This window comes from Ochotona curzoniae, unplaced genomic scaffold (assembly GCF_017591425.1).
Source record: "Ochotona curzoniae isolate NIBS_2020 unplaced genomic scaffold, NIBS_Ocur_1.0 contig_2294, whole genome shotgun sequence".
Lineage (NCBI taxonomy): Eukaryota > Metazoa > Chordata > Mammalia > Lagomorpha > Ochotonidae > Ochotona > Ochotona curzoniae.
In genome coordinates, this window is record NW_024465405.1 from 3,606,641 (window position 1) to 3,632,757 (window position 26,117).

General features: G+C 57.3%; 1 protein-coding gene across 5 annotated transcripts in view; it reads left to right on the forward strand.

The window, feature by feature from the left end:
• AGAP1 (ArfGAP with GTPase domain, ankyrin repeat and PH domain 1) overlaps window positions 1-26,117 on the forward strand; it is a 418,839-nt gene that overhangs the window by 195,298 nt on the left and 197,424 nt on the right. For all 5 annotated transcript variants that reach the window (XM_040972348.1, XM_040972346.1, XM_040972349.1 and 2 more), the window contains exons 7-9: window positions 5,550-5,677; window positions 6,595-6,750; window positions 13,219-13,311. In XM_040972348.1, coding sequence (XP_040828282.1) covers window positions 5,550-5,677; window positions 6,595-6,750; window positions 13,219-13,311 — 377 coding nt within the window. The remainder of the gene's footprint in view (window positions 1-5,549; window positions 5,678-6,594; window positions 6,751-13,218; window positions 13,312-26,117) is intronic.

Below are 26,117 nucleotides of genomic sequence, written 5' to 3' on the forward strand. Positions count from 1 at the left end.
ACAATCCTGTGGTGCCCATGAGGGAAGCAGTGGCAGGAATGCCTCCCACAGCCTTGCTCTTCATCGCTTGCTTAGAGCAGAGCGACCATGGGAGTTGATTCTTGACCCTGGGCCTCGTTAGGTTTTTGCTGCCGGGGAGCCGTACGGTGGGCAGGTGGAAGAGCATTTCCGTCCACACATCCCAGGATGTTTTATGACCTGCTGATGTGCTGGACGCCTGACCTTTCTCACTGGGAAATGATGCAGATGGTTCCTAGGCTTGTGGTTGAAATGTGGGCGTGGTGAGGACGTGGAGGCGACGCCTGAGAGATAGGTGGTGGCAGGGGTGGGGGGTAAGACAAGAGACGGGCGAAGAGCTGGCCAGGGCATTGGGTCAAGGTCAACACCTGCTCCCGATCAGACCCTACCGCTTTCCCTGGGGGGTCACAGTGCCCTGGGGTCAGCGCTCTGTGAGGGTCTGTGAGTGTCACCATGCTAGGGCTCTGCAGCCTGCCCCGATGTTAACCAGCAGTGCTACACGTGGGGGTGTCAAAACAGAACCTGTTGGAGCCCCTCAGAGGCCTGGGAGCATGGCACTGCATCGCAGCCCCATGTAGCCCCGCTGCGCATGGCCGAGCATCACCCATGGGCATGGTTCTCCCACCTGTCCTGGGCAGTTGGACAGCCCCCTGCAGCCTTAAAGAGAACACCCACTTTTTTTAATGTTTGATCAGGAGCTTTGCAAACCAGGTACTTAAAAATGTGTCTCGAGGTCCCTGTTTTAACTGCGCTCCCCCGCCGCCCCGTAACCACCTCCCCTCCGCCCCATCGCTGGGTGCTCCTCCGTCATGCGCTGCCACAGCTGCAGCTGTGCCTTTGAGCATGGCAGGCCCTGAGTAGATCATGGCATTTGGAGTTTCCCAGGGAGTTCTGAGCTTGGGAGACGGCCCCCTGTCTCGAGGCGTGAGCTGGCCATGTTGATGTGGCAGGCTCTCCTCGGGTAGTTAGGTGTCCGGCTGTGTGTCCCAGGGTTTACTGGTTGTCAGGAAGCAGGCTGTTGTAGTCGGGCAGCTGTGCACATGTCTCCTCCATCCACGTCTACATCTGAAAGGCAAGTCTCGGAGAGAGAAGTCGGTCTTCCTTCCCCAGTGGCTGTGACCGTCAGCACTGGGCTGGTCTGACACCAGGAGCATCCTCCGGGTGTCCCACGTGGTACAGGGACCCCAGCACCTGGGCTGTTTCCTGCTGTGTTACAGGTGCACTGGCAGGAGCTGGACCGGAGGTGGAGCAGCGGGGACTTGAGTCAGAGCCCACGTGGGGTGCTGGCGCTGCAGGCATGCCTGGCCCGTGACATCCTTGTACTTAGTTCTGCAGCACGGATCCTCTGCACTCACAGTGTGGCTGGGGCGCAGCCCATCCAGGAGCCTGGGCTGTGCTCGCCGAGACTACCAGGCTCACCTCCTTTAAAACGTTTACTAGCTTGGAGGTGAGCATGGCGGGAAAAACCCCACTTCAGATTCCTTTACACTCCTGAGTCCCACATTCAGAAAGATCACAGGTAATTTGGTAATTAATTTCTTCTTAATTAATAAGCCGGCTTAATGACCAGTCTACTATAATTTACAGTGCTTGAAGGTTCCTGTTATTTATGGGCTTTTTCCAGGTGAGCCCTGCCCGCTCTCTCCCGCACCGTGGTTCTCCTGGGAGAGTCTTCCAGCGCCAAACATGCTAGATGGCGCCTTTGGGTGCCAGCACCCAGGGTGGGCTAGTGTAGTCTTGTTGGGCCAGGCGATGTTTACAAGCGTATCCGTTCCACACATTGCAGGTACTGTTTCGGATCTTCATCAGACGGTAAGTCCCAGTGTTGCCTCCATGGAACTTTCTCCCCTCCTGCATCCCGATGCTGCTTTATCCAGGGGCGGACGACTCGTCTCCCTCAGCCCTAACTCAGTGTAAACCAGGCCACACGGGGCATCAGCAGCCGTGGCTCTTCCCTGTCGGTCAGACCTGGGCACTGCACAGCACCATCCTGAGCTTGCTGCCCCCTCTTCCTCGTCCCCCTGGTGCCACCCAGCCATCTCCCACTAAGCTTGGGGCATATGGGGCTCCTTCCAGGTCTAGTCTGCTGGGGGTGGGGCCCACAGTGGTGCTGACGCACAGCAGTAGCAAGAGTCCAAGGAGCCGCCCACTGCGCATGGGCAGAGCCTGGCTTTGAGGGCGACCAGAGCTACCGTCTAGGAGTTGTCACACAGCTGGTGCGTGTCTGGGGCTCCAGGGTGCTCAGGATCAGCTGGGGCAGGCCTGGCAGTGCTGTGTGGGTGCTCTGCAGAGGTGGTGGGGGATGGGGAGGCATGGATCTGGGGTGCAGGTGGCATGGAAGGTGGAGCTGTTTATTGTGTTGGGAACTAAGGGCAGGTATAGGGCCTGGCAGTGTGAGGAGTCAGCAGGGGTGGGGACTGGGGAGCAGCAGTGCCCAGCTCTGCTCAGGACGCTGCTGGTGACCGCCATGACTACGCCGGGGTGCACAAGTGGACAGGTGTGGCCAAGGGCTGGCCTTCCCAGAGGGCACCAAGTGAAATGCAGGTCCCCAGGCCCAGCCCACAGTCACTGTCCAGCTGGGGATGTCCAGTGGGGATGCCGCCCGATGCCAGCACGAGGCATCACGGGGCCAGGCTCGCCACGTCCGAACCCTGGCCTCTGGTGACGTCCCCGTGACGGGTGCCGAGAGTCTCCGTTTGGTTGTGTGTTTAAACGGGGATGTGTCTCTCCCTCGTGACGTGAAATGTTGGAGAAAGTAGGTGTAGCGCTGTTTGTGTGTGCTTGCTTATTTTCACGTCTTGGTAGTGGAGACGTGGAATTCCGCACAGGAGTGAAGAGATACTTAGAAAGTGGGGCTGCCTCTCCCAGCCCAGCCCTCCCCCTTGGACCTGCCGTTCCGTCCTCAGCTTGCCCTGCCTCCGCTCAGGGTGTAGCTGCGTGTGTAGGACCTAGGAGCTCACTGATCTGTGAGGGTACTTGAAAAGTTCTGGGAAAAGTGGGGTGAAAAGGCATGCGTGGGGTTGGCATCGTGATGCCGCAGTTGAAACCATCCCCTGTGTTTTGGGTTGTTCAGGGGTGCCTTTCAGGGAGGCACCCCCGATACCATCCCTCCTAAGCCGTCAAGCAAGCAGCAGTGACCCCCCACTGGTGGCTGTTGGGGTGCAGGGCCGGGAGGAGTGGCCACGGCACTGGGGTGGCCCCTGCCCACGGCAGCCTCTCGCCCCTTCCTTTCCACCCGAGACCCCTAGTTCTCCTTAGCGTTTCTCCTCCACGTAAGGTTGCCCTGGGCTTCCGGGCTGTCCCATAGTTCTGAAGTAGTCGGTGTGTTTAAGGGGCAGAGCACTTGTCAATTGTAATGGGTAGTTTAGGGAAACACGGACAGAAAAAACAAATAAAATTTTAAAAACACAGATATTTCCAATTACTACTAGCAGTGGGTGTATTTTTGTCTTAAAAAAATTATTGGTTTACTTATTTGGAGAGCAAAGTGTGAGTGAGAGAGGGGGAGATAGCTTACAGGTGCTGGTTCACTGCCCAAGTGACCGCAGTGGTCAGGGCTGGGCCTGCCTGGAGCCTGGAGCTGCTTCTGGACCCCCGTGAGGAGGGCAGAAGGCCGTGGCTTGGGCCATCTTCCATTGCCTTTCCCAGGCCATCAGCAGGGAGCAGTCTGGGGGCAACAGCCTTGTCCCAGCACCACCACGGCGGCCCGTGTTGTGACATGAGAGTGATGGAACGCCCACCGGGTGGACAGAGCAGTGGCACACCCAAGCCATGCCTTGCTCTGCGCCTCGCCGCGGGGAGGGTGGGTCACTCCCACGCCTGTGCGGGGCCGCAGAGAGGGTCCCACTCTGGACTCATCTGTGGAGGCCTCTCAGCCTGTCCAAGGAGCGCGTGCCAGGGCTTGCAGCACCCTTGCTGTCCCGTTGAATTCTGACCCCTGTGCATTTGCCAAGAGAGTTTAAAGATCCTTGCCCATGTGGGCATCCCACCAGATGGTCACGCCTGGTGCCCAGGTGAAGCTGCCATGTGGCAGAGCGGTCATCAAGACCTTGTGGCTAACCTGGCCACTTGGGCAGCAGTTGGGGCTTCAGGCCAGTCCCTCCTGGCTGCTCACATGTCGCACCTCATAGGTTTGGGGTTTGAGTCCCTCGCCCCACGTTTGTTTTTGAGAGGCCTCTGGCTTCGAGATGAGTGGGTGCTGCGGTGTTCCTCTAATTCCAACGTGATTAGCTGATGAAGACGTTAATACAGGGGAGATGAGTTAACGGGTGAGATGCGGCTGTCGAGCCCACCCCTCATTCTAGGGAGCCATTTGTCACACGCCGCCCCTTCACGCCCTCTTCTTGGTGGGGTCGTTCATCAGAACCATGAGCTGTGGACAGCAGTTCCTTATTAAAATTATGTTTGGAGAAGAAATTAACCAGGATCCCAGTACATGCCCCTCGTGCGTCACAAACCTATGCCCCAGGGAGCAGGAGGAGCTCCTTGTGGCCCTGGAGTCCGGAAACTGACCTCCTGCTGTGGGCAGAGCTGGGATCTGAGTATACTTGAAGGTCCCCACAGCCAGGCCCACCCTAAGCACATGTCCCTTCAAATGAGAGCCACAGGCCCCCTCCTGCCCTGGGCCCCTCCCGCCCCAGCCCCTCCTGCCCCAGGCCCCTCCCATCCTGAGCCCCTCCTGCCCTGGGCTCCTCCCGCCCCCGACCCCTCCTGCCCCTGGCCCCTCCTGCCCCGGGCCCCTCCTGCCCCGGGCCCCTCCTGCCCCGGACCCCTCCTGCCCTGGACATTGTTGGTGTAGGAGGAGATTTTTCATTGTTAATTTGCTTTCCAATTAAATCCAGTATGTTTTATCAGTGAACCTATTTGCCAGGAGAAGTTATGGCTGGTTGAATTTGAATCTGCATTGATTAAGATAAACTTCTAATGTGTTTCATGTCCTTAAACATTCAAAAAAGAGAAGGTCTTGGGTACAGTTGCACATTGCTGGAGGAGTTAACGGACAATTCTTTAAGTTGTGCAAGAAAGGTTATTGGCTTTCAGAAGGGTTAGTTAAATTACTCTGACTTAGTTAGGACTGTTCTTGCTCGGAGCAGCTGGGAGGAACAACCATTCTTTAGAATGACTGGCTGAGATAAGTGTGTGTTCTTGGTTCAAGTTCCAGTCCTCTGCAGTGGTCTGGGTAGGGCTGTGTGAGATCAGAGGACCGGCTCCTCTCTCATCTCCTGGGTCACCAAGTGTAGCTTCCATTCCAACATTGGGGAGCTGTGGGGGCTGTGGGGGCAGCTGTGCGTTGCCGGCAACAAGCAGGCAAAAGCAGGGGAAAATGGGTGGGGGGCGGTTCTCGTTGCCCTCACCTGGCTCCTATGCTGTGCGCGTGCATGGCCGTGGGGGGCAGGGGCGATGCGAAGTCGGGCGGCCCTGTCCCCACTGAGGAGAAGGACTCGCAGAGCTTCGGGGCTCGCCCGCGTCCGGTCACGTTGACTGCGCTTCAGAGCGGCTTCACGTTGCTTTCCTCTGTCCTGTGTCCCCAGTTGCCCAGAAGATCGTAGCCACGAGGAAGAAGCAACAGCTGTCCATAGGACCCTGCAAGTCCCTGCCCAACTCCCCCAGCCACTCCTCTGTGTGTTCGGCACAGGTGTCGGCCGTGCACATAAGCCAGGTACGTCAGGGCGCACGCGAAGGCAGGACGCGGGGCTGCGGGAGGATGCGCCAGCACGCGGGCACTCCACGGCTTGCTGGCAGGTGTAGTTGAAACGCAAAACTGTTGTTACTGCAAAAAAAAAAAAGTGGAAAACGTGCACATGGAGCCTTCGGAAAGTTCATGAAAAACTCCTGTTAGGACCAAACCCTGAAATGCTTGGTACCAAGGTCTCTTAGGTCTTGGTTCCACTCTCCCCCCGAAAGCTTGGGTGTGCCCTCACAGTCTCCCCAGGCCACAGAGCACTGATTGGGTTTCTTTAAATGTTTCTTTTCAGCTTTGTAAATAGCTGTGTGTTGTGATTGCTTTGACATTCCCTCTGGAAACTACTGTGGCCCTGTGCTTTCGACGGGACACATTCCATGATGGATGTCCCTGCCCTCCGCCGCGTGGCTTAGGAGGCCTGACTGCTCCGGGGCCGGGCAGGATGCCTGCCAGCCTCTCTGCTCTCAGTTTAGACCCAAAGCTAAGGGCCTGGTCTAGTCCATGTGTAGGTTAAAGGCTAATCGCACTCCAGGCCTAAAGTCGGTGGTGGCCTTTGGGTGTAATTACCGTCTCCCTTGGGCACCCATAGAAACTGCCATCTTTCCCTGGCAATGTTTTCGCTGTTACTCAGAAGCAAACGAGATCGTTGTCATGCTGAAGAGCTGAGCTCAGAGCCGTGAAGGCGGCCACTGGCCTGCTCTTGCCTGGCTTTGGCTGCTGGGCAGGAGTGGGGAGGTGCTGCTTTTCTCCTGTGGTTGGAATACTCTAGAAGGATACGCCGTGTTAGCCTGTCTCCCAGTTCTCTCTGCTGTGTGAGGCCCCCACGCGTGGGCTTGGTGCCTCAGATTCCCCGAGTGTGACCTTCATAGATCCCTGGTCTTCCCTCATTGCAGACCAGCAACGGAGGCGGGAGCTTGAGCGACTACTCCTCCTCCGTGCCGTCGACGCCGAGCACCAGCCAGAAGGAGCTGCGCATCGACGTGCCCCCGACGGCCAACACGCCCACGCCCGTCCGCAAGCAGTCCAAGCGCCGTTCCAACCTCTTCACCGTGAGTGTCCACCCAGGCAGCCCAGGGTGTCTGCTGCCCCGAGCCCGGCCGCCAGGCGGCTCAGCCGTGGCAGAGGCCCCAGAGCGGACGCGTTTCTGAGAAGGGCACTGAGCCCGGACAGCTGGGAAAGCGAGCAGGAGCGGAGGTTCGGGTGCTGAGTGGCATGGGCAGGTGCCGAGGGCGTGTGTGAGAACGGAGGAGCAGGGAGGCTTGGGCGAAGATCATTCCTGGCGCGTGACGAAACACGTTGCGTTCCCAGAGTCCTGTGAGGGGTGAGAGCCTCGGAAGCCGGCACAGTCCCTGCCCCCCAGCTTCTGCTGAGGGTGGGCAGGGCTCTAGGGAATGATGCTAGGCCGGCAGCACCCCCAGCAGCCCCCCTGTGTCGGCGGGGCCCCACCTTCAGCTGGTTGACTTCCCTTTGGGGTTGATTCCTGGTGATTAGATCTGAGGGACTTGGGCACTTTGTATGTTTGGTATCTGGCCCACTGCCCTCACTGATGCGGGTGTCTGCTGTGCCAGTGGGCACCTTTCCTGCCCTCTGGGTGGCCCTCTCTCATGGGACGGTCATGACCCTCTCCTCGACCAGAGCCTGTGGGAGCCAGTGGCTCTCCCCTTCCGTCGGCTGGTTGCCCCCAGCCACAGCACTGTGGGACAGATTCCAGGCTGCCCCTGGCCTCCGGTGAGTAGCTGCACCTCTCTGAACCAGGACGGGTGGCACTGACACAGGGCCTTGCTCATTGCTGCCGGTGGAAGCACTGTGATTTCTGAAAGCAGAAAGGACAAGTGGCTCTGGCCTGTGACTGGGGAGGGAGGCGTGCAGGTCACTGCACGTGGGTCAGCCACAGCGGTCAGCCGCCCGGCTCCCCGTCTCACCCATGTCCTAGGGCTGGGGCGGGGTGACACTCCCACAATGGCTCTGTGCTCCTCATGCCTCGTTGAGCTCTGCCAGCCCAGGGTGTCGCAGGGTGGCAGGGGCCGCAGCTGCCACTTGCCGGCCTGGGTTTAGGTTCTGAGGGAAGGAGCTGACAGTGTCTTCTCCCACCCTCAGATGGGCGGCTCTGCACTCTGCCCGTGCTGGTGACTGACCGCCCCGGGCACCCACAGAGCAGTGCTTCTGTGCCAGGTGGCCGGGATCTCAGGGATTGAGTGCCTGGCTGGGGACCTGCCGCTTGCCGTGAGCTCATGCTGTGGACATGTCACCAGCCGTCCCCAGGAGCCTGGCCTGGCCGTGCGTCTGGGAGGGGCACTTGACCAGAGTCAGGAGAGCATGGAGTAGAGGGAGAGAGGACAGCAGAGAGGGAGCTGAGACAGGCCGATGGCTTCTGGTCCAGCCGCACAGGCCAGTGTGTGTGCACACCTCCCATGCAACACACACCTGCCCAGGTGCACATACTGCTCATAGTCACACAGACAAACACCTGTCCAGGTGCACACACACTGCTCATGGTCACACATACCTGCCCGGGTGCACACACACCTCCCATGCAACACACACCTGCCCAGGTGCACACACACTCTCATGGTCACACACACACATGTCCAGGTACACACACACTCTCATGGTCACACACACACACCTGCCTAAGTGCACACGCACTGCTCTCATGGTCACACACACAAACACCTGCCCAGGTGCACACACACTGCTCATGGTCACACACACCTGCCCAGGTGCACACGCACTGCTCATGGTCACACACACAAACACCTGTCCAGGTGCACACACACTGCTCATGGTCACACACACACACCTGCCCAGGTGCACACACACTGCTCATGGTCACACACACACACCTGCCCAGGTGCACACACACTGCTCATGGTCACACACACACACCTGCCCAGGTGCACACACACCTCCCATGCAACACACACCTGCCCAGGTGCACACACACTCATGGTCACACACACAAACACCTGCCTAAGTGCACACGCACTGCTCTCATGGTCACACACACCTGCCCAGGTGCACACACACACTGCTCATGGTCACACACACAAACACCTGCCCAGGTACACACACACTGCTCATGGTCACACATACCTGCCCAGGTGCACACACACCTCCCATGCAACACACACCTGCCCAGGTGCACACACACTCATGGTCACACACACAAACACCTGCCTAAGTGCACACGCACTGCTCTCATGGTCACACACACCTGCCCAGGTGCACACGCACTGCTCATGGTCACACACACAAACACCTGTCCAGGTGCACACACACTGCTCATGGTCACACACACCTGACCAGGTGCACACACACTGCTCATGGTCACACACACACACACCTGCCCAGGTGCACACACACTGCTCATGGTCACACACACACCTGCCCAGGTACACACACTGCTCATGGTCACACACACCTGACCAGGTGCACACACACTGCTCATGGTCTCACTCACACACACACACCTGCCCAGGTGCACACACACAGCTCATGGTCACACACACACACACACACACACACACACACACACACACACACCTGCCCAGGTGCACACACACACTGCTCATGGTCGCACACACACACACCTGCCTAGGTACACACACACACAGCTCATGGTCACATGTGACTGTGTGTGTGCACCGCCTGCTCAGGTATGCACATGCGCACACACACACACACACACACACACACACACTGCGCACATAGCTTTGTGCCTTTGTTCGTACATTTGCCTTCTCTCAAATGTCCTGTCGTCCAGGGGAGGGCCAGGGTCTGTAGTTGCCTGGGGCAGGTGTAAGAGCCCTTCTTGTGGCTGGGGACACTGCTGTGGGAGACACGGCCCTGTGTGAGTGCCCAGGGTGAATCGTGGCTGCTCCTGTTTGTTCCAGCTCTGGGAGGCAGGAGTGCTGACCCTGGGACTTGGTCGCTGCCATCCATATGGGCGACTCGTACAGTTCCAGGCTCCTGGCTCCAGTCCTGCACCATGCTGGGTTCTGTGAGGCAGCAGTTGGGAGCTCTGCCTCCCTCCCTCTGCCTTTCAAGTAAGGTGAATGTAAATAAAGGGATTGGAAGCCTCTTGTTTGTGGTGATGGAGAATTGCCGTTGACCGTGTGCTAGTTGGTACCAACAGCCTGTGTGTCTTTATGTCTGAACATCATCTGATAGGGGACCGTTTGGGGCAGCTGAGTCCAGCGGTCATTAGGGGGACAGGCATGAGGGGACGTGAGAGAGAAGCTTGTGCTGGCTGCAGAACTAGGCAGTCCCTCCCGTTAGGCAGGGTGTCTGTGAGGTGAGGGTGATGCTGGGGTTGCCCCGTTCAGTGGAGAGAAACCTTGGAATGGCAACTCCACTAGAGGTCAGTGTCACCCAAGGAATGAACTGAAGGCAGCTTAGTTTTTGAAGTGGTCACCATCAAGTAGTTAAATTGGTATTGTTATCATTTGTTCCTCTTCTGAAACCTGTGACATGTCCCAGCCGTCTCATCCCTGGCCATCGTGGTGGTTACCGGCTGACGCTGTCAAGGTGTGTGTTTGTCTAGGAGAACAGCTCTGCCCCCATGGAACAGTCTTGGTTAGGGAGAAGGCGTGCCCGGCCACAGGCTAGGCTAGCCCACCCCGCGGAGCCCAGAGTCAGGTGACACAGCATAAAGCGGGCCTGCAGGGCATCACTCGGGGCCCATACCTCATGCCCCCAGGTGTGGGCTCTTGCCACACAACGCAGTATTGTTATCTCTGCCATATGGATTCGGCCTCGCTGATCCAAGGCCAGATTAGCACATGGCATCACCTTACCTGTTGGCAGTGATGGCGTCATCCACATGAGAGGTCAGATGCCACCATCACCAGATGGCCAGGCATGCCCGGTGCCCGGTGCCTGTGGGGGTGGCACTGCCCAGCTCGTCACAGCTGGCAGTGGGGTCGCCACTGGGGGGAGCAGGTCTCCGGGTGCCTCGCTGTGCTGCTCTCTGCAGCCTCGTGCGAGCTGGTGGGAAGAGAAGCCAGTCTCCACTTAGATGCTGCCAGTCCTGTTTGCAGGTGCTGCTTGACAGACGTGTCTCTGTGGCCACTTCCAACACAGGTGTTGGACTTTTCTCTAGGAGAACAGATATCAGGCTGTCTTAACCTTGCTTTCCCTCGTGGAAGCGACACGGTCCCAGGGCTGGCTTTCAGTGTCCAGACCTTACATGAGAGTGTAGGCCGCTCCGTTCATGTCCCCAAGCAGCAGGTAGCCACCGCGATGCTGCCAACATGTGCAGCAGCTCCCGAGGGCTGCTCGCATCTGACGGCTTCTCAGAGCCATCAGCAGCTGGGGAGGGTGCGGCAGTGGCAGGGGGCCGTTCCCCGGGGGGCGGGGGAAGGAAGAGACCTTCCTGGAAATCGTATGTGTTGCAGCGTCTTTAGGCGCAGTGCGTTGGTGGTGGTTGAGTTGCTGTGTTGCAGTTTGGAGATGGAATAGGGAGAGAGGGCCCACAGGAAGTCCTGTGCCACCATGGCACTGCAGCTGGCTGCCCCCGGGCTGGAGTGTCAGAGCTGCCGGGAATTCTGTGGCTCCATTTGTGCGTGACAGTCTGCCCTCTGCACGCACTCCTGTCCCTTCGAGACTCAGTGTGTCGCATGGTCCCTGCTCCGAGGGTTTGCCGCCGCGCCTTGGGCCGTCCCCTCTCGTCCCCCGGAAGCTGGGGCCCTGTTCCCGGAGCACAGTGACTGTGGGGACAGATGTGCTGCCTGGAGGAAGACAGGAATTTTTTTTAACGTTTGTTTTGTTAATTGTTCTGGTTAATAGAGAATAATGAAGATGGATTTCCAAATTTGGAATGTTAGTATTCATAAAATCCCCGAACTGCTGTTCATGGCTTTGCCAGTTGAGGCTATTTTTAAAACCCCGCCACACTGAGCTTTGACGTGTATTTGACAACTGGAAAGCTCGAGTGCCAGCTTCCCACGAATTGGAGTGTGGGGAAGAACGGGAGATCCTCCCTGGGTGGCTCCAGCTCAGCGTTCCTGGTGCAGGATTGCTCAGTTGGAGAGGAGCATGCCCTCCCCTCCTGGGTGTGTGCCTGCTGCTTCCTCCGCAGCCCTGCCTGCCCTCCCTAGCGGGGAAGCCTTGTGTGTTTTCTGCTGCACCTGTTAGTTCGTTGCTTGCTGGCTTCACTTCCTGGCTTTCTACCCTCCGAAGGAAAGAAGGCCCTGAGCGCCTGGCACACAGTAGGGCAAACCTCACCTCCTGAGGCCACATACATGGCTCGTTGCTGGTGGGCACCGTGCCGCTTGCGCCCCAGCCGTGCGGCCGCCCCACGGGCGCTGTCCTCCTGTTACGGCCGCATCGTGGACCCCGCGTGCCACCACCTCCTTTCTGTTCGATCCCTGGAACTGCCGCTTTTCGCACTTAACCACACGCACGCGGCTGCAGCTGACGTCCTCTGAAGGCTGGCTTCCCGTTCGCTTGCTGCCACAGCAGTGGACACGCGGCTGCAGCTGACGTCCTCTGAAGGCTGGCTTCCCGTTCGCGTGCTGCCACAGCAGTGGACACCACCACATCACTCCATTTCATATATCATCTCAGATTTGAAAAGCACATGAAAGTGTTTCTCCATTTTCAATATTGCGTGAGTAATGTTCCCATTGAAAAGTAATGGAGTGAAGTTGTCACTTGTCAGCACAGTTATTAAGGAGGACGAGTCTCTGATCTTTTTCTCTTATAATCAAATAAATCTGTCAGAAAGCCATTGTGCTCACACTGCCTCATGCCATCAGAAACGGAGACTTGTGACGCCGGAGCCCGTCGGCCCCCGTTGCTGGCCGCCCCGGCCGAGGCAGCGCCACCGCCTGCGTGCCACCGCCTGCCCGCCACCGCCTGCCCGCCACCTGTACGGGTAGTTGGCATTGCGTCACGGGGCGGCCAGGCTAACCGGCTGAGGGAGGTGGCAGGCAGAGCTGCTCCTGACCCCCCAGCCTGCCGTTCGTCAGGGTCGTGTGCAGTGTTCCTGCCTTCATCGCTGTGTGTGTGCGTGCTGGCATCATCCACTGGGGTAACTTTGGGCTGTTTGGTAAGCGGGAAAGCAGGCATTCGCTGCCTTGTGGCAATAATCGGTGTGCAATGACACAGCTGACTAGCTAATAGGAGTTTTAATATCATCAAGACATTAATGAAGAATATATAGGTGGGCAGTAGATTTCCTGAACAGCCAGAGGCCCCTGCTTGACGGCGTCCGCGCAACCTTGGAAAGGCTTTCCTGTGTGATCCGTCGCTTTCTATTCATCGGATTTTGAGCTCTAAAAAAATAGTAATTTAAAAATATTTTACAGAATAGAAATCGGGCAAGTTTAAAAAATTCTCCTTAAAATGATGAGTCATTGGAGAACTCCTCTCCCAATCCGCCTGGAGTGTGGGGTTTGTGTGTGTGTGTGTGTGTGTGTGAGATCAGACAGTATGCACAGCACCTGTGTGTGTAAGGCAGGGCCCCCACCCCACCCCCCATCACCCAATTGCGAACTTTCCCTTTGCTTTTGCAGTCTCGGAAAGGGAGCGACCCAGACAAAGAGAAGAAAGGGCTGGAGAGCCGGGCGGACAGCATCGGGAGCGGGCGAGCCATCCCAATTAAACAGGTACGCCGCATCCCTCCTCCCGTCCCCGCGCCGGAGCCGCACCTCGGGTCGGCCAGCGCCGCTGCCGGCCCGGCCGCCGGGGTTTGTTTGATGTGCCCTGTTGATGAATGTAGGAGTCTCTCACTTGACATCAATTAGGAGAGGTTCCTGTGTGTATTAAAATGGGATCATTAGAATAAGAAGAGGGAAATGCGACAACACGTCTAATGAAGTGCAGTCTGCCCGGCCTGCATATGGAGTGCGCTTGCAGGCCGGGCCGGCTTCAAAGGCCGCCTTTGTGGCGTCTTTGATTGGGCTGCTGGCCGCCAGGCGACAGGGCTAAATCAGATCGCCGTACAAGAGCCCCTTGTGATCACAGGACTGGCCCGACGTGGCCCTAATTTGCTCTAGCAGACGGACATCTGAACACTGTTCCGGGCCGCTCTGCGACAAGGAGGCAATTAGTCGCCATAATCATGGCCGGTGTGTCAGCTGCGCGTGCTTGTTTGTAATTTGCTAATGAAGGAATTGTAACTTTGATTAGGTTCAGTTTCATTTAGACCTTATTATAGAAAGGAACATTTACAGCTGTAATGTGGGGGGGGACCTTAATTAAACTTCCTCATTACACAACAGGACTGGAATTCAAGCATTTGCTTTGGCCTGCGTGGCTAGACTGGAATAGGTTTTCATTAGCCAGAAACCAGATCCTATATTACTTTGTGTCCTGAGCAAAAAAAAAAAAACAAACAAAAAACTATGGTTCATGCGTGACGCGTCTGTGGCTGTTTGTGCTTCCCAAACAGAAAAAAGACGCCCCGCTCCGGGACTGGCTTCCGGAGGCGTCAGCCTTCGATGTGTGGATGTGCTGGGTTGGAGGTGCCTTTGGCTGGCATGGGGGTGCAGTGTCAGCACCAAGCCATCACGGTCTGTCCCCTGGCTCGTCACGCCACTCTTCTGTAGGGGACCTCCACAGCTTTTTCAGGAGCCCGGACTGGCCCTGGGTGCCCCTCGGAAGGGGCAGGCTCTTCCTGCGTCCGATCAGCTCTGGGCTGCAGGTTTGCCTGCCTGACTCCTGTGGGAGTGCAGCCCGCAGGACAGGCCCGGCGATTGCAGTCCGAAGATGCTGCTGGAAGGGCATAGGTTGCGTGAGGCCGCGGGGGTCTGGCTGGGATGGGAAGGGGACACTGAGGCTTTCCTGCGAGACCCCGGAGTGGCTGAGAACACCCTTCCTGCCTCACACTGGTCCCTGGCCACTGTGGGCGATGGTGCCTTTGGCAGTAGAGGAGAGCCCAAGGCCTGTGCTTTAGCACCTGCTCAGATACGAGGGGGCAGTGGGTCCGTTGGCATGAAGTACCCTTGAGAGTCTGTCCTCTGCCCGTATGAGACATCTTCAAAGTTGTGTGTGAAAATAGAGTTAAAAAGATAACTATTTTGGTTCCAAAAGAAAGCCCATGCATCTTTTTTTTTTTTAACAATATGTGTTTTTTTTTTTTATTAGCTTTTCTAAGACACTTTGTACGCCTGCATTCTGCAACCAAATACAGTTGTCTTTGAATTCCGTTTCCAGCAACTTTCTGAAGGTGCCTGTAAGACAACGAAACAACCTCCTCTGTGCGGCGGGCGGCACTTTCTTTCCCCTGCTCAGCTAGGCCAGGGGCGGCCGGCCGCAAGTGGGCCTCTCTCAGAACATAGCTCTGCGCGTGTCACAGGTGTGACAGAGCCTGGACGTGGAAAAGTCATTGAGGCAGGGTTTTATTGATTCTCCCGCGGAAAGCCTAGTGTCTGGGCGCCTGGTGCTGAGGGACAGGCCTGCCCAGCCCTAGGCGGCGGTCACCTCCGTGCTCACAGACCCAGGAGCCCCCCGCCTGGAGCCTTCCTCGGTTTGCGGCTTGCTCACAGGGCATGGGGGCGGGCGGCAGGCTCAGTGTGCGTGGACTGAAGTTGATGGCCAAGTGTAGAATGAGTGTGATCCATCTTGCATTGGAAATGCTCCGGATCACCTTGAAATCTAAATCTTGGTCCTGCGTTTCTGTCACCCCTGATCAGAGGGGTTCCTTCTTTAGTGCCCTGTGCACACAGAGCAGCCCCTTCCCGGGGTCCTCCCCCACCCCTCCGCCCCTCGGCCTGCTCTCGTGGCCCTGGCGTCCTTGCCTGTGATGGGACCTCGGGGTTTGGCAGCGTTGAATTCCTGAGACGTGGTGTTTCCACTGGGAGCCTTCCAGCTCATGCGGGATGGGACTCGAGGCTCAGTTGTGTCCGGGCGCGTGCTGCAGCCTTGGGGTGCGTCCTGCAGATGGACATGGGCACGCGTGCTGCAGCCTTGGGGCACGTCCTGCAGATGGACATGGGCACGTGTGCTGCAGCCTTGGGGCGCGTCCTGCAGATGGACACGGGCGCACATGCTGCAGCCTTGGGGCGCGTCCTGCAGATGGACACGGGCACGCATGCTGCAGCCTTGGGGTGCATCCTGCAGATGGACATGGGCACGTGTGCTGCAGCCTTGGGGCGCGTCCTGCAGATGGACACGGGCACGCATGCTGCAGCCTTGGGGCGCGTCCTGCAGATGGACACGGGTGCACATGCTGCAGCCTTGGGGCGCGTCCTGCAGATGGACATGGGCACGTGTGCTGCAGCCTTGGGGCGCGTCCTGCAGATGGACACGGGCACGCATGCTGCAGCCTTGGGGTGCATCCTGCAGATGGACATGGGCCTGGAGCCTTCGCCTCCGTCACTCCTGTGTTTCTAACGGGACATGGATGGTTCCAGATCATCTCCTGTGGGGCGTGAGAAGATTGTGAGGGGTCGCGGCATATTCCTTAAACTCACCAGAATGGTTTGTTCAGCACGGGAACAGCTCAACGAGTGCTTTTCTACCAATGCCCCATTTTATTCGCGGCCTTGCTGTGATGGTGGGTGCCGGCTTGATGTCAAGCCCAGGACGGCGGATGCTCTGCAGTCTGCCCCGGAGAGCTGGCTTAGCCCGAGTTCCCATCTCCAACACCAGCACCCATCACTGCCAGTGGGAGACATACCCTCGGCATGCTCAGGGAGGCACTACAAGGGGTTCGGAATTATGTGGGTGTACGGGGATGGCTCAGACCCTTATAGGAGCAACTTCTCACACTTTGTGCCTCCCAGCTTCTCCCTCCTGTCGGCTCCCAGGTGGAGGGGCCGTCCCTCTCTCTCCCCAGCACCCACGGCTTACACTCTGAATCTAACTCGGTCCCTGCCTAAGACCAGTCTGCGTGATTGCGGACCCCATGCCTGGTGCAGGGCCCCGCACCTGGAGGAGGAGGGAATTTGGCACCCCTTGTGGCTTGGTAATGGCCAGAGTTTCCCAACCCACTCTGTCTTGGACACAGCAGACCTCCTGGGATTCTTCCAAGCCGTGTCCAGGATCGCCCAGCCTATGTTCCTGACACTCCTGGGTGCCCCGGAGGGGGATTTCAGCCAGTGTCACGGGTGTCTGTGACGTAAGCCCTTGTTGGGAGCGGGAAACAGCTCCACTTCTGGCAGCCCTGGCTTCCCCTTTCCCGTCCTGGTCCTTTCAGTGGTCTTGGAGGGGATTGGTCAGAGAACCGGCTCTCCTTGCTAACAAGACGAGGCCCATTCAAATCCAAGTGCAAAAGCAAAGCCAGGAAAATAAAAGCCAGTGGCCCGGCGCTGCGACGAGTGGGCTTGTCCTGTATTAATTTTTCATTGCTGCGCAGAGTTGTACATACATAATCGCTTGATTGCAGTGGGAGTTGGGGAGCTCCTGTGGTGTCATTTGCATAAATCTTGTTAAGTCAATGGCAGTTAATGAAGTACAAATGAGCCCGGAGAAGGTGACATGCAAATCGTGGGTGGCAGATGGGAGGTCTGTCGGGGACGGCAGCTGTGTGCCCTCCTTTCTTGCTTTCTCTTTAGCGTGTTTTAATCTCTATATTTGAGTTCAGACGCACAGCCTTGAGCGCTGGCCTCCTCTCCCTCCGCAGACTCGCAGCCAGGCAAGGCCATGTCCTTTCCACTCCTGACGGACATTCGGGGCCACACCTGCCACTGGGGGGACTCTAGAATGGATGTGCGTTGTTTGCACAACTTGATCAGTTCATGGTGTCACACGACTGAGAAAAGATGCGTAGTTATTTCAGTTTTACATCTTCTGAGATGGCGTGTTGCCTGTTGAGGCTTCCAAGGATTTTAAAGGCATGAGCATTTTTGCTGTGATACCTTCTGTTTGGGGTCACTTCTGGCCTCTCCAGACCACGTGTGTTGAGCCCACCTGGGGCCGAGTCAAGCGCTGGATCACCACTCGTCGGGTTAGTTAGGGACACAGGACGCAGACGGCAGGGCCTGGCCGCGGCAGGTGCCGTCCGCCTCCGAGAGCTTTGGCCACGGCGTCTCGTGTGGGTGGACTTGTTGGTGAGGGTTGGTGCTGTGTCATGTACGTCGCGCTGGTTGAAATGCAGGGACAGAATTTGCACTTTGAAGCTTTTGAGATTGTCTTTGTCGTCCTGTGGTTGATTCTGGGAGAGCCCCGGGTCTGATGGTATTGAGGACTGGTAGAGTGAGGGAGCACTCCCCCAAAGCAGCTCGTGGCGGCCTGGGCGTTGGGTACAGGGGTGAAGCGGCTGTTCGGGGTGTCTGCACCCTCCGTCGAAGTGTGTGGCTCGGTGCTCTGACTCTGTTCCCGAGGTGACCCTCCTGTCACAGCACAGCCGGAGAGGCAGTACCGGAGGCAGCAGTCTCGTGTCGCTGTCACCCTTGTGGGAGATGCTCACGGAGCTTCGGGCACCGGGCTTCAGCGAGGCCCAGCCCCAGGCGTTGCTGGCATTTTGGCAGTGAGCAAGCGGATAGAAGTACTCTGGGAGTTTGTGTTTGTGTCTGCCTTTGAAGTTTTAAAAGTTCACGAGAAGTGTATTACATGACTGGCTCATTCGCCAGAATGGACCCCTCTCTTAATTCCATTTTCCTTGAACCTCCGGAAGTCCTTTCCTAAGCAGGGAGCCGTCGGCCCTGCTGCTGCTTTGGCCACTCACAGAGCTGCCCCCTCTCAGGACCCTCCCACCCCTGGTTCTTGTCCTTTGGGTTCTGACCAAGGCATCGTTTCTCAAATCATGGCCCGTGAGGTCCAGTTGAACGCCTCGGATCACATGAGCTCATGTTGTGACACTTGGTAGACACCCCAGAGCATGGAGGTCTTCACACAGATTTTTTTTAAGTCTTATTTTGACCTTGAACCCACACATGGGCAAGTGCCAGGGTCACGGGTTAGCTAACATGTGTAGCCACTGGAGATCTTGGCAAACCCTTGGCCAAGCCTTGGAAGAGCGGCCTGGCTGGGCGATCCTGTCAGCCCGCGTGGGGCTGTGAGCCGTGCATCAGCCATATACGGTTCTGAGAGGGGCCCACAGGGTTGACCCCCTCCCCTGGGCTGCCAGCCTGTGCTGTGTGCTCCATGGGGTCATTGCAAAGGTCGTCGTGTGTGGTGTGGTGTTGGGGACCCCGCTTCCTGAGTACTTGTGGCCCTCACTCAGGTGAACGGCCCCGCCAAGATGTCACAGCCAACCACAATGCCACATGGGCGAGGGGCGCCACATGCTTTTACCACTCCCCAGATGTTGAAATGTCGCTGGTAGAGCAGCCCAGAACTCCTGGACACCCACATGTGAATGCGGATGCCCCCTCCCTGGCTCCCTGCCCTTGTGGCAGAGTAGGTGGGTGGCAGAGTGGTCCCACTCATGCCCAGAGTGTATAACCTGGCTGTCTGACACCTTGCGGGGCCACCAGCAGAGCCACCTGAGGCCGCATGGGGTGACATGGGGTGGCAGTTTACGCTGAGGCGCCACGCACCTGTCGGTCGTGGTGTTACTGTCATGTACATTTCAAAGTAGAAGGCAGGTTTATGACTGAGCGATCTCCGTCCGAGGACTGGAATTGTATCTGATGTTGCGTTTCTGTGTGTTTTGTTTTCTTGTAGGGCTGGCACTGTGTTGTAGAGGGTAAAAGCATTGCCCGCAGCGCTGGCATTTCATATGGGCAATGGTTCGAATCCTGGCTGTTCCACCACCACTTCTTTTTATAAAGGATTTGTTTTTTATTGAAAAGACAGATCTATAGAGAGAATGAGACATGGAGAGAAAGATCTTCCGTCTACTGGTTCACTCCCCCAAATAGCTGCAATGCCCAGAGCTGAGCCAATCCAGAGCCAGGAGCCTCTTCTGGGTCTCCTGTGTGGGTGCAGCGTCCCAAGGCTTTGGGCCGTCCTCGACTGCTCTCCCAGGCCACAGGCAGGGAGCTGGATGGGAAGTGAGCAGACAGGATGCAAACTGGTGTCCATACGGAGTCCTGGCACTTGCAGGGCAAAGATTTAGCCATAAGCCATGGTGCTGGGCCTGGCTGCTCCCTTCTAATCCAGTTTCCTGCAAAAATGCACCTGAACAAAGTGGCAGACCTGGCCCGGGTGCTTGGACCCCTGCTGCCCACATGGAAGACCCAGAAGGAGCTCCTGGTTCCTGGCTTCAGTCTGGCCTCACTCCAGCTGTTCAAGCATCCAGAGGGGTGAACCAGCAGATGAAAGAGCTTCTGGTTACTCCCTCGTTTCTTTTTTTTGTCTGACTTTCTGATATATTAACTCTTTGGGGGAGAAGCAGAGTTCAGTAGTGCCTGTGAAGCCTGCCTCCCCACAGCTTGGACATGGGCGCTCAGGAGCAGGCCGAGGGTGACAGCTCAGAGCTTATGCCGGCGCCTGCATCACGGCTGTGCAGAGCCTGGCGCGCTGGCTCCCCCGGGCAGGACGGCCACGGGCCCAGCAGCTCCTTCCTCCCAGAGCTGCGTCAGATCTCATCACCTCCAATCCCCCTGCCCTTGGGTGTGGCAGGAATGTATGTACATAATGGTGGTCACCAGGGCTTGCTGACCACTGCCCTCACCCAGCACCAGGATCCGTGCTGTGAGGCTGCCACTCCTCGCCCCTGCAGTACATAGGTCGCCGTTTGCAGAGATCAGCAAGGCCCGGGAGGGTGTGGTCACCCGACCAGCAGCATCGCACGGTCCGCCCACGCAGAGAGGGCAGCCGACACAGCAGCCTCGCTGGACATGGTGGCTTCTCCGTGTGTCCTCATGTGGCTCTCCCTTGGGTGTGCACTGTGGGCACGTCTGCCTCTTCTTGCCAGGACACCTGTCCCATTGGATCAAGGTCCTGTCCTCACGGCCTCGTTTAACCTTGAGTGCTCTGAGTATAGTTGCACTGGGGTGAAGACTTCAGCGTGCAGGATTTAGGGCACGTGACTTGCCTCTCAGGCACAGCTGCTGCGAGCAGATGCAGCAGGTGCCCCCATGTGGTCCCAAGGCCATCTGTAATGATTTCCATCTTGGGCCTTCCTGGGATTGCCAGTGAGGCCAGCGGCTTCCCGGGCAACGTGTGTGTGAATGGAAAGAACCTATTCTAAGAGGCTCCATGTAGGGGCAGGCAAGCGGACTGAGCGCTCTGACAAGCCAGGCTTCAGCTGCAACCCTGCTGGGCTGAGTGAGCTGCAGCCACACACCCAGGGCACCGTCCGCTCAGCACTGGGCTGCATGACCCGTGGTGTCCCAGGCATCTGCACGCACCCCATGATGGTTGCACAGCAACATGTGTCATGCCTGTGTTGTTCTGTGGAGTGCCTGCTATAATGGTCCTGCTCGGTGGAACCCTCCTGCACGTTGCTTTTGAGAAGAAAAAACAAATCTCTTTTCCCTGCAGAGGTGGTGCCCAGCCGATGGCCTGTCCGCAGATGGGGCTGTCCCAGAGGAGCCTGTGTGTGTCCTGCAGGTGGCCACAGTCCCAGGGTTTATCTCCAGCGGGCCTTCCCACTGCCCCCCAAACACAGAGTGTCCCATTTGAAGTTCCCCAGAGCGCAGGACAAGCCGCTGGTCGGTCCTTCCCAGAGGCTGCACATCTGTAGGAACTCTGCATGCAGTGGCCAGGCTTCCAGGTCCCCGTCGTGCCCGAACCGGCAGTCCTGAGGATGTCTGACCTCACAGTTGAGCCATCCAGGCTGGGAACAGTAGCAGTCAATATCGTTACTGATACAATATTGACTTCCTTGCCTCAAGTAAAAGTGTCATTTTGGGGGAAAATAGCCTTCGCCATGAACTTCTGTTTTCAGATTCAGTGTGATTTTCCTCACCTCGTCAGTTCAGCGCAGTGCACACGCTGCATCAGGCTCCACACACGGGAGGGCTTTCCACAGACGCCAGCGACGCTCGCCTGTTTTTGTACTTGAACTAACTTGCGTGCCGCTCTTCTGCCTGCATCAGCTGCAGTCCCCGCACTATAACTGGTGTGCAGACCAAACTCCTGCTGGCTTGAGGTGATGTTCTGTAGAATTCCTCGTAGCAGTGTGAGCAGGAAGTCGGCAGGGACCAGCACAGGTGGCGGAGAGAGGGCAGAGGCGTGCAGAGGAACGGGGCTCGCGGATCTGCTCAGGAGAAACGACAAGCGACGAGAGCTCGTGTCCTGCTAGGCGTGGTCACTTGGCACGAGCCTGCCCTGGGAATTCGCCCAACTCCTGCGCTCGCCCCAGAGGCCATGCCATCGCCTCAACTGGACTTCCTGAGGGACCCAAAAATAGGGCTGCCTCTGACCCAGCACTCTGTGCTCCAAGTGTGGCCACAGGAGAGCGGAGGAAACCCCGGGGACAGAATCAGTCGGTGTAGAGTTGCTTGTAATAGTGTCAGCAATAGACTCATGATAGCCCCGAGAGCTGGGCCGGGCCAGCGACCGGGCGCCTAGCAGGCCTGGGTGCTCGGCCGTCGGAGTGGCCGAGGAGACCAGATTGCAGACAGAGCTTGGGCCTTTGGCGATGTTTGCTTTGAACTGGTTTTGCAGTGTGTGTTTCCTTCCCCCGGCTTCCTCCGATGTCAGTACTTTCGCATGGCCTTGGCTCAGCTCTCAGGAGCAGGAAATCAGACCTCGGTGGACGTGATCACGCGTCCACCGGACCCACGCAGGTGTCACCGGTGTCCCTCAGTCAGACCAGTTACCTTCTCATGTCATCCCTTCACTCCCAGACCCCCATCCACAAGCCCCTCTCGCCCGCCTGACCGCGCGTGCGGGCCAGTTACTTCACAGAAGGACCCGGGGGCAAGCATCTCCGGCGGATATAGCTCGGTCAGAATGGAGGCAGCGTGCCCTTGCTGGCGCGCTCAGCTGCTGGCCCAGGCCGGTGCCTCTCTGATTTCTGCAGAGTGAGGTGAGGCTCGCTGACCATCGCCCCTCAACTCCTGATACTGGAGCTAGACTTGGGCTGGAGGGAGGACCCCATGTTCCCGTGTCAGAGTGCCTCTTATGCCCGACACTGGCTGCCAAGTGCAGCTTCCTGCCATGCAGGCCCTGGCAGCCAGTGTGGTAGCTCGAAGAACGGGGTTCCTGCCCCCACGTGGAAGGCCTCGTGCATTGATTTTCTGCTGCCGGTTTGAGCCCGAGCCTCGCCTGCTGGTGCCTGTTCCGTGCAGCTGAGCGGTGAGCCGTGATCTGGGCACTCTCTACCTCTCAGATTAAATATACATATAATAAAGTTGCAAAGGAAATAATTTTTGCCCTTTTTAAAAATAAATAAATAAAGATTGATTTGTATTAAATAGTTACAGAGAGATCCAAGGCGTTCTGCTGGCTCACACCCCGAGGGCCACGGCAGCTGGGCCCGGCCAGGAGTTTTGTCCAGGTCTGCCATGTGTGTGCAGCAGCCCAAGAGCCTTGGTGCTTTCCCAGCGCCTCAGCAGGGAGCTGTATGAGGTGGGGTGGCCAGGACTCAGCCCAGCACTCCCGTGGTGCACCGAGACCGCAGGCCCTGTATGAGGTGGGGTGGCCAGGACTCAGCCCAGCACTCCCGCGGTACACCGAGACCGCAGGCCCTGTATGAGGTGGGGTGGCCAGGACTCAGCCCAACACTCCCGCGGTGTACTGAGACCGCAGGCCCTGTATGAGGTGTGGTGGCCAGGACTCAGCCCAGCACTCACGCGGTGTACTGAGACCGCAGGCCCTGTATGAGGTGGGGTGGCCAGGACTCAGCCCAGCACTCACGCGGTGTACTGAGACCGCAGGCCCTGTATGAGGTGGGGTGGCCAGGACTCAGCCCAGCACTCCCGCGGTGTACTGAGACCGCAGGCCCTGTATGAGGTGGGGTGGCCAGGATTCAGCTCAGCACTCCCGCGGTGTACTGAGACCGCAGGCCCTGTATGAGGTGGGGTGGCCAGGACTCAGCCCAGCACTCGCGCGGTGCACCGAGACCGCAGGCCCTGTATGAGGTGGGGTGGCCAGGACTCAGCCCAGCACTCGCGCGGTGCACCGAGACCGCAGGCCCTGTATGAGGTGGGGTGGCCAGGACTCAGCCCAGCACTCCCGTGGTGCACCGAGACCGCAGGCCCTGTATGAGGTGTGGTGGCCAGGACTCAGCCCAACACTCCTGCGGTGCACCGAGACCGCAGGCCACGGCTTAACGTGGCGCACAGTGCTAGCCCCAAGTTATTTTTCTTTTTACGAAGGTAGTAATGAATGCATTTTGGAAAGATGCTTTGGGACTGTGTTGGTAATTCTGTGAATTGTTTTTTAAGAACATAAATTGTTTCTGTAATTCTTTTAAGGTGAGGTAAAGATTTCTTTTTTCTTTTTTTAATTGTTTTTGGTATGCATACATCAAGTTAAATGAGAAGCCCTGGACACCCTGTGTGTGTACGTGAACAGGCCAGCTGATTTTCCCCGGAAGGTCCCGAGGGACAAACGGAACTCCCAGGAAAGGCCCCTCTGATCGAGGCGACTTGGGGGGGAGGTGTTAACCCTGCCCCCCGCCCCCCACCCCCGGCCTTAGAGGAGCCTTTGGCTAGCAAAGTCCTCGAACCCCGTGGGGACTATTTCACAGCCTGATTGGCCAACACTGACATAACTTTTTTTTTCCAATTTTCTTTGCTGTCCTGTTGATTCACTGTCAGAGGACATGGAGCTGACTGCTTGTTGAGAAAAGGGGTGAGCAAGGACCCTGGCCCCCCAGAGCAGCTGGGGCACGGGAGTGTGTGGGTGAGAGACTGGGACCACAGGCAGGTGCCCAACACATCCCTAGGGAGGACCGGAGCCGTCCAGCCAGCCGTGTCGGTGTGGAGTGCTGCTGGGCCCCGCTGCGGACTCCCGACGACAGAAGGAGCCAGTGCTTCTGACGGGCACATCGCACCCCAGGCCACCACGTCTTGTGAGATTTCCTGTGTGAGAATTGAGAAAAAGCTGCTACTTTGGATGTACAAATTTTTGTTTAGAAAATAGATTACATCAGTATGGAGCCACTTCCGCTAGATCATGGGAACTAGGATTCAATGAGAAGTTGACTTTGGTGCAAAGAAAAGTTGAGATCTGTGTGTGTGAGTCTTTGCAGAACTCATGGAAAACACACGTTGTGATAAAACATGGCGTGGACTGCAAGATGCTTCATAGTGACTTACCTTTTAAAATGACTATCTTTACTGGAAAGGCAGATTTACAAAAAAAGAAGGAACGATCTTCCATCCACTGGTTCATTCCCCAAGTGTCCGCAGCAGCCAGAGCTGAGCCGATCCGGAGCCAGGAGTTTTCTTCAAGTCTCCCACGTGGGTGCAACCAGTGGACGTAGGATCTTGGCACTAGCAGGTGGAGGATTAGCCAGTTGAGCCATTGTGCCAGGCTTTTAACTTGCCTCTTAAGCGTTTTGTTTGTTGTTTATTTTTTATTTCATTCGGAAAGCAGAGACACAGACGTATTCCAGTCTGCTGCTTCACAGCCCCAGTGCCTGGCTGACTCAAGCTGAAGCCAGGAGACCTCCACGTGGGTGGCAGCGACCCAGGGATCAGAGCCGTGGCTGCTGCTTTGCTGGGAGCACACTAGCAGGAAGCTGGACCCCAAGAGACTCAAATGGGGACTCTGATGGGGCGAGGGGCTCCTGGCTGCCCCAAGTAAACCTCCTGTTTTCTGCCCTTCTCCATGAACTGTGTGAAGCCCCCTGATGCGCCTGTGTGGACTCCCAGTCACGTGTGTTTCTGACATGTTAACACAGGCAGTACCTGGTGTGATAGTGACAGATATGCATTGATTTTTCCTTGCAGTCCTTCCATTGTTGCGCAAAGATCTAACTCCTTCCCCGTGTGCATGCCAGAACTGCGGCGTCCCTCGCACACCACGCCTGTTCTTTTACAAGCTGGGGAGGAGGGATTTCGCTTCGCGTATGGCGAACACACATCCCAGGAAGCCACAGTGATGTGGGATGGGATCCAGGTCCCTTGCCTGTGCGAGCTGGCTCCCATGCCCCATCCATCACACACGCTGACCTCTTCTCTGTCTGTCCTTCTCGGGCATTTTTCGGACGTGGCAGTTCGTGGTGGTTTACCCATGTAGTTGGCAGTGCTTTAGGAGGCAAACCCTCAGATGTCGTTCTGTTTGTTGATGAAGCTCGGAGAGCCAGTGGACAGCGCTGTGTTTGCAGCAGGCGTTAGCCTCCCGGGCCGGAAGTCAGCATCCCGCAGACCTGCTTCTCCCGTCCTCCCATCCTCCAGCTACCAGGCCAGGGCCTGCCGCAGCCACGCTGGAGAGCGCTGGTGCCCGGGGCCCTCAGTTGGTGGCGTCCGCGTTCCATGGCAGAGCCAGCCCGCAAGCCCTCTCCTCCTTAATGCAGGAATCCACTCAGTGTATCCGGCAGCCGTTGTTTGTAATTGGAGTATGCGGAATTCACTGTGGTTTTAATTAGTTGATTACTAGTTCTTTAAAATGTACTGTACTCACTGTGGGTCTTGCAAATTGGTAACTGGTAGCTACCGGTATAATTAAATATTTCAGAGCACTT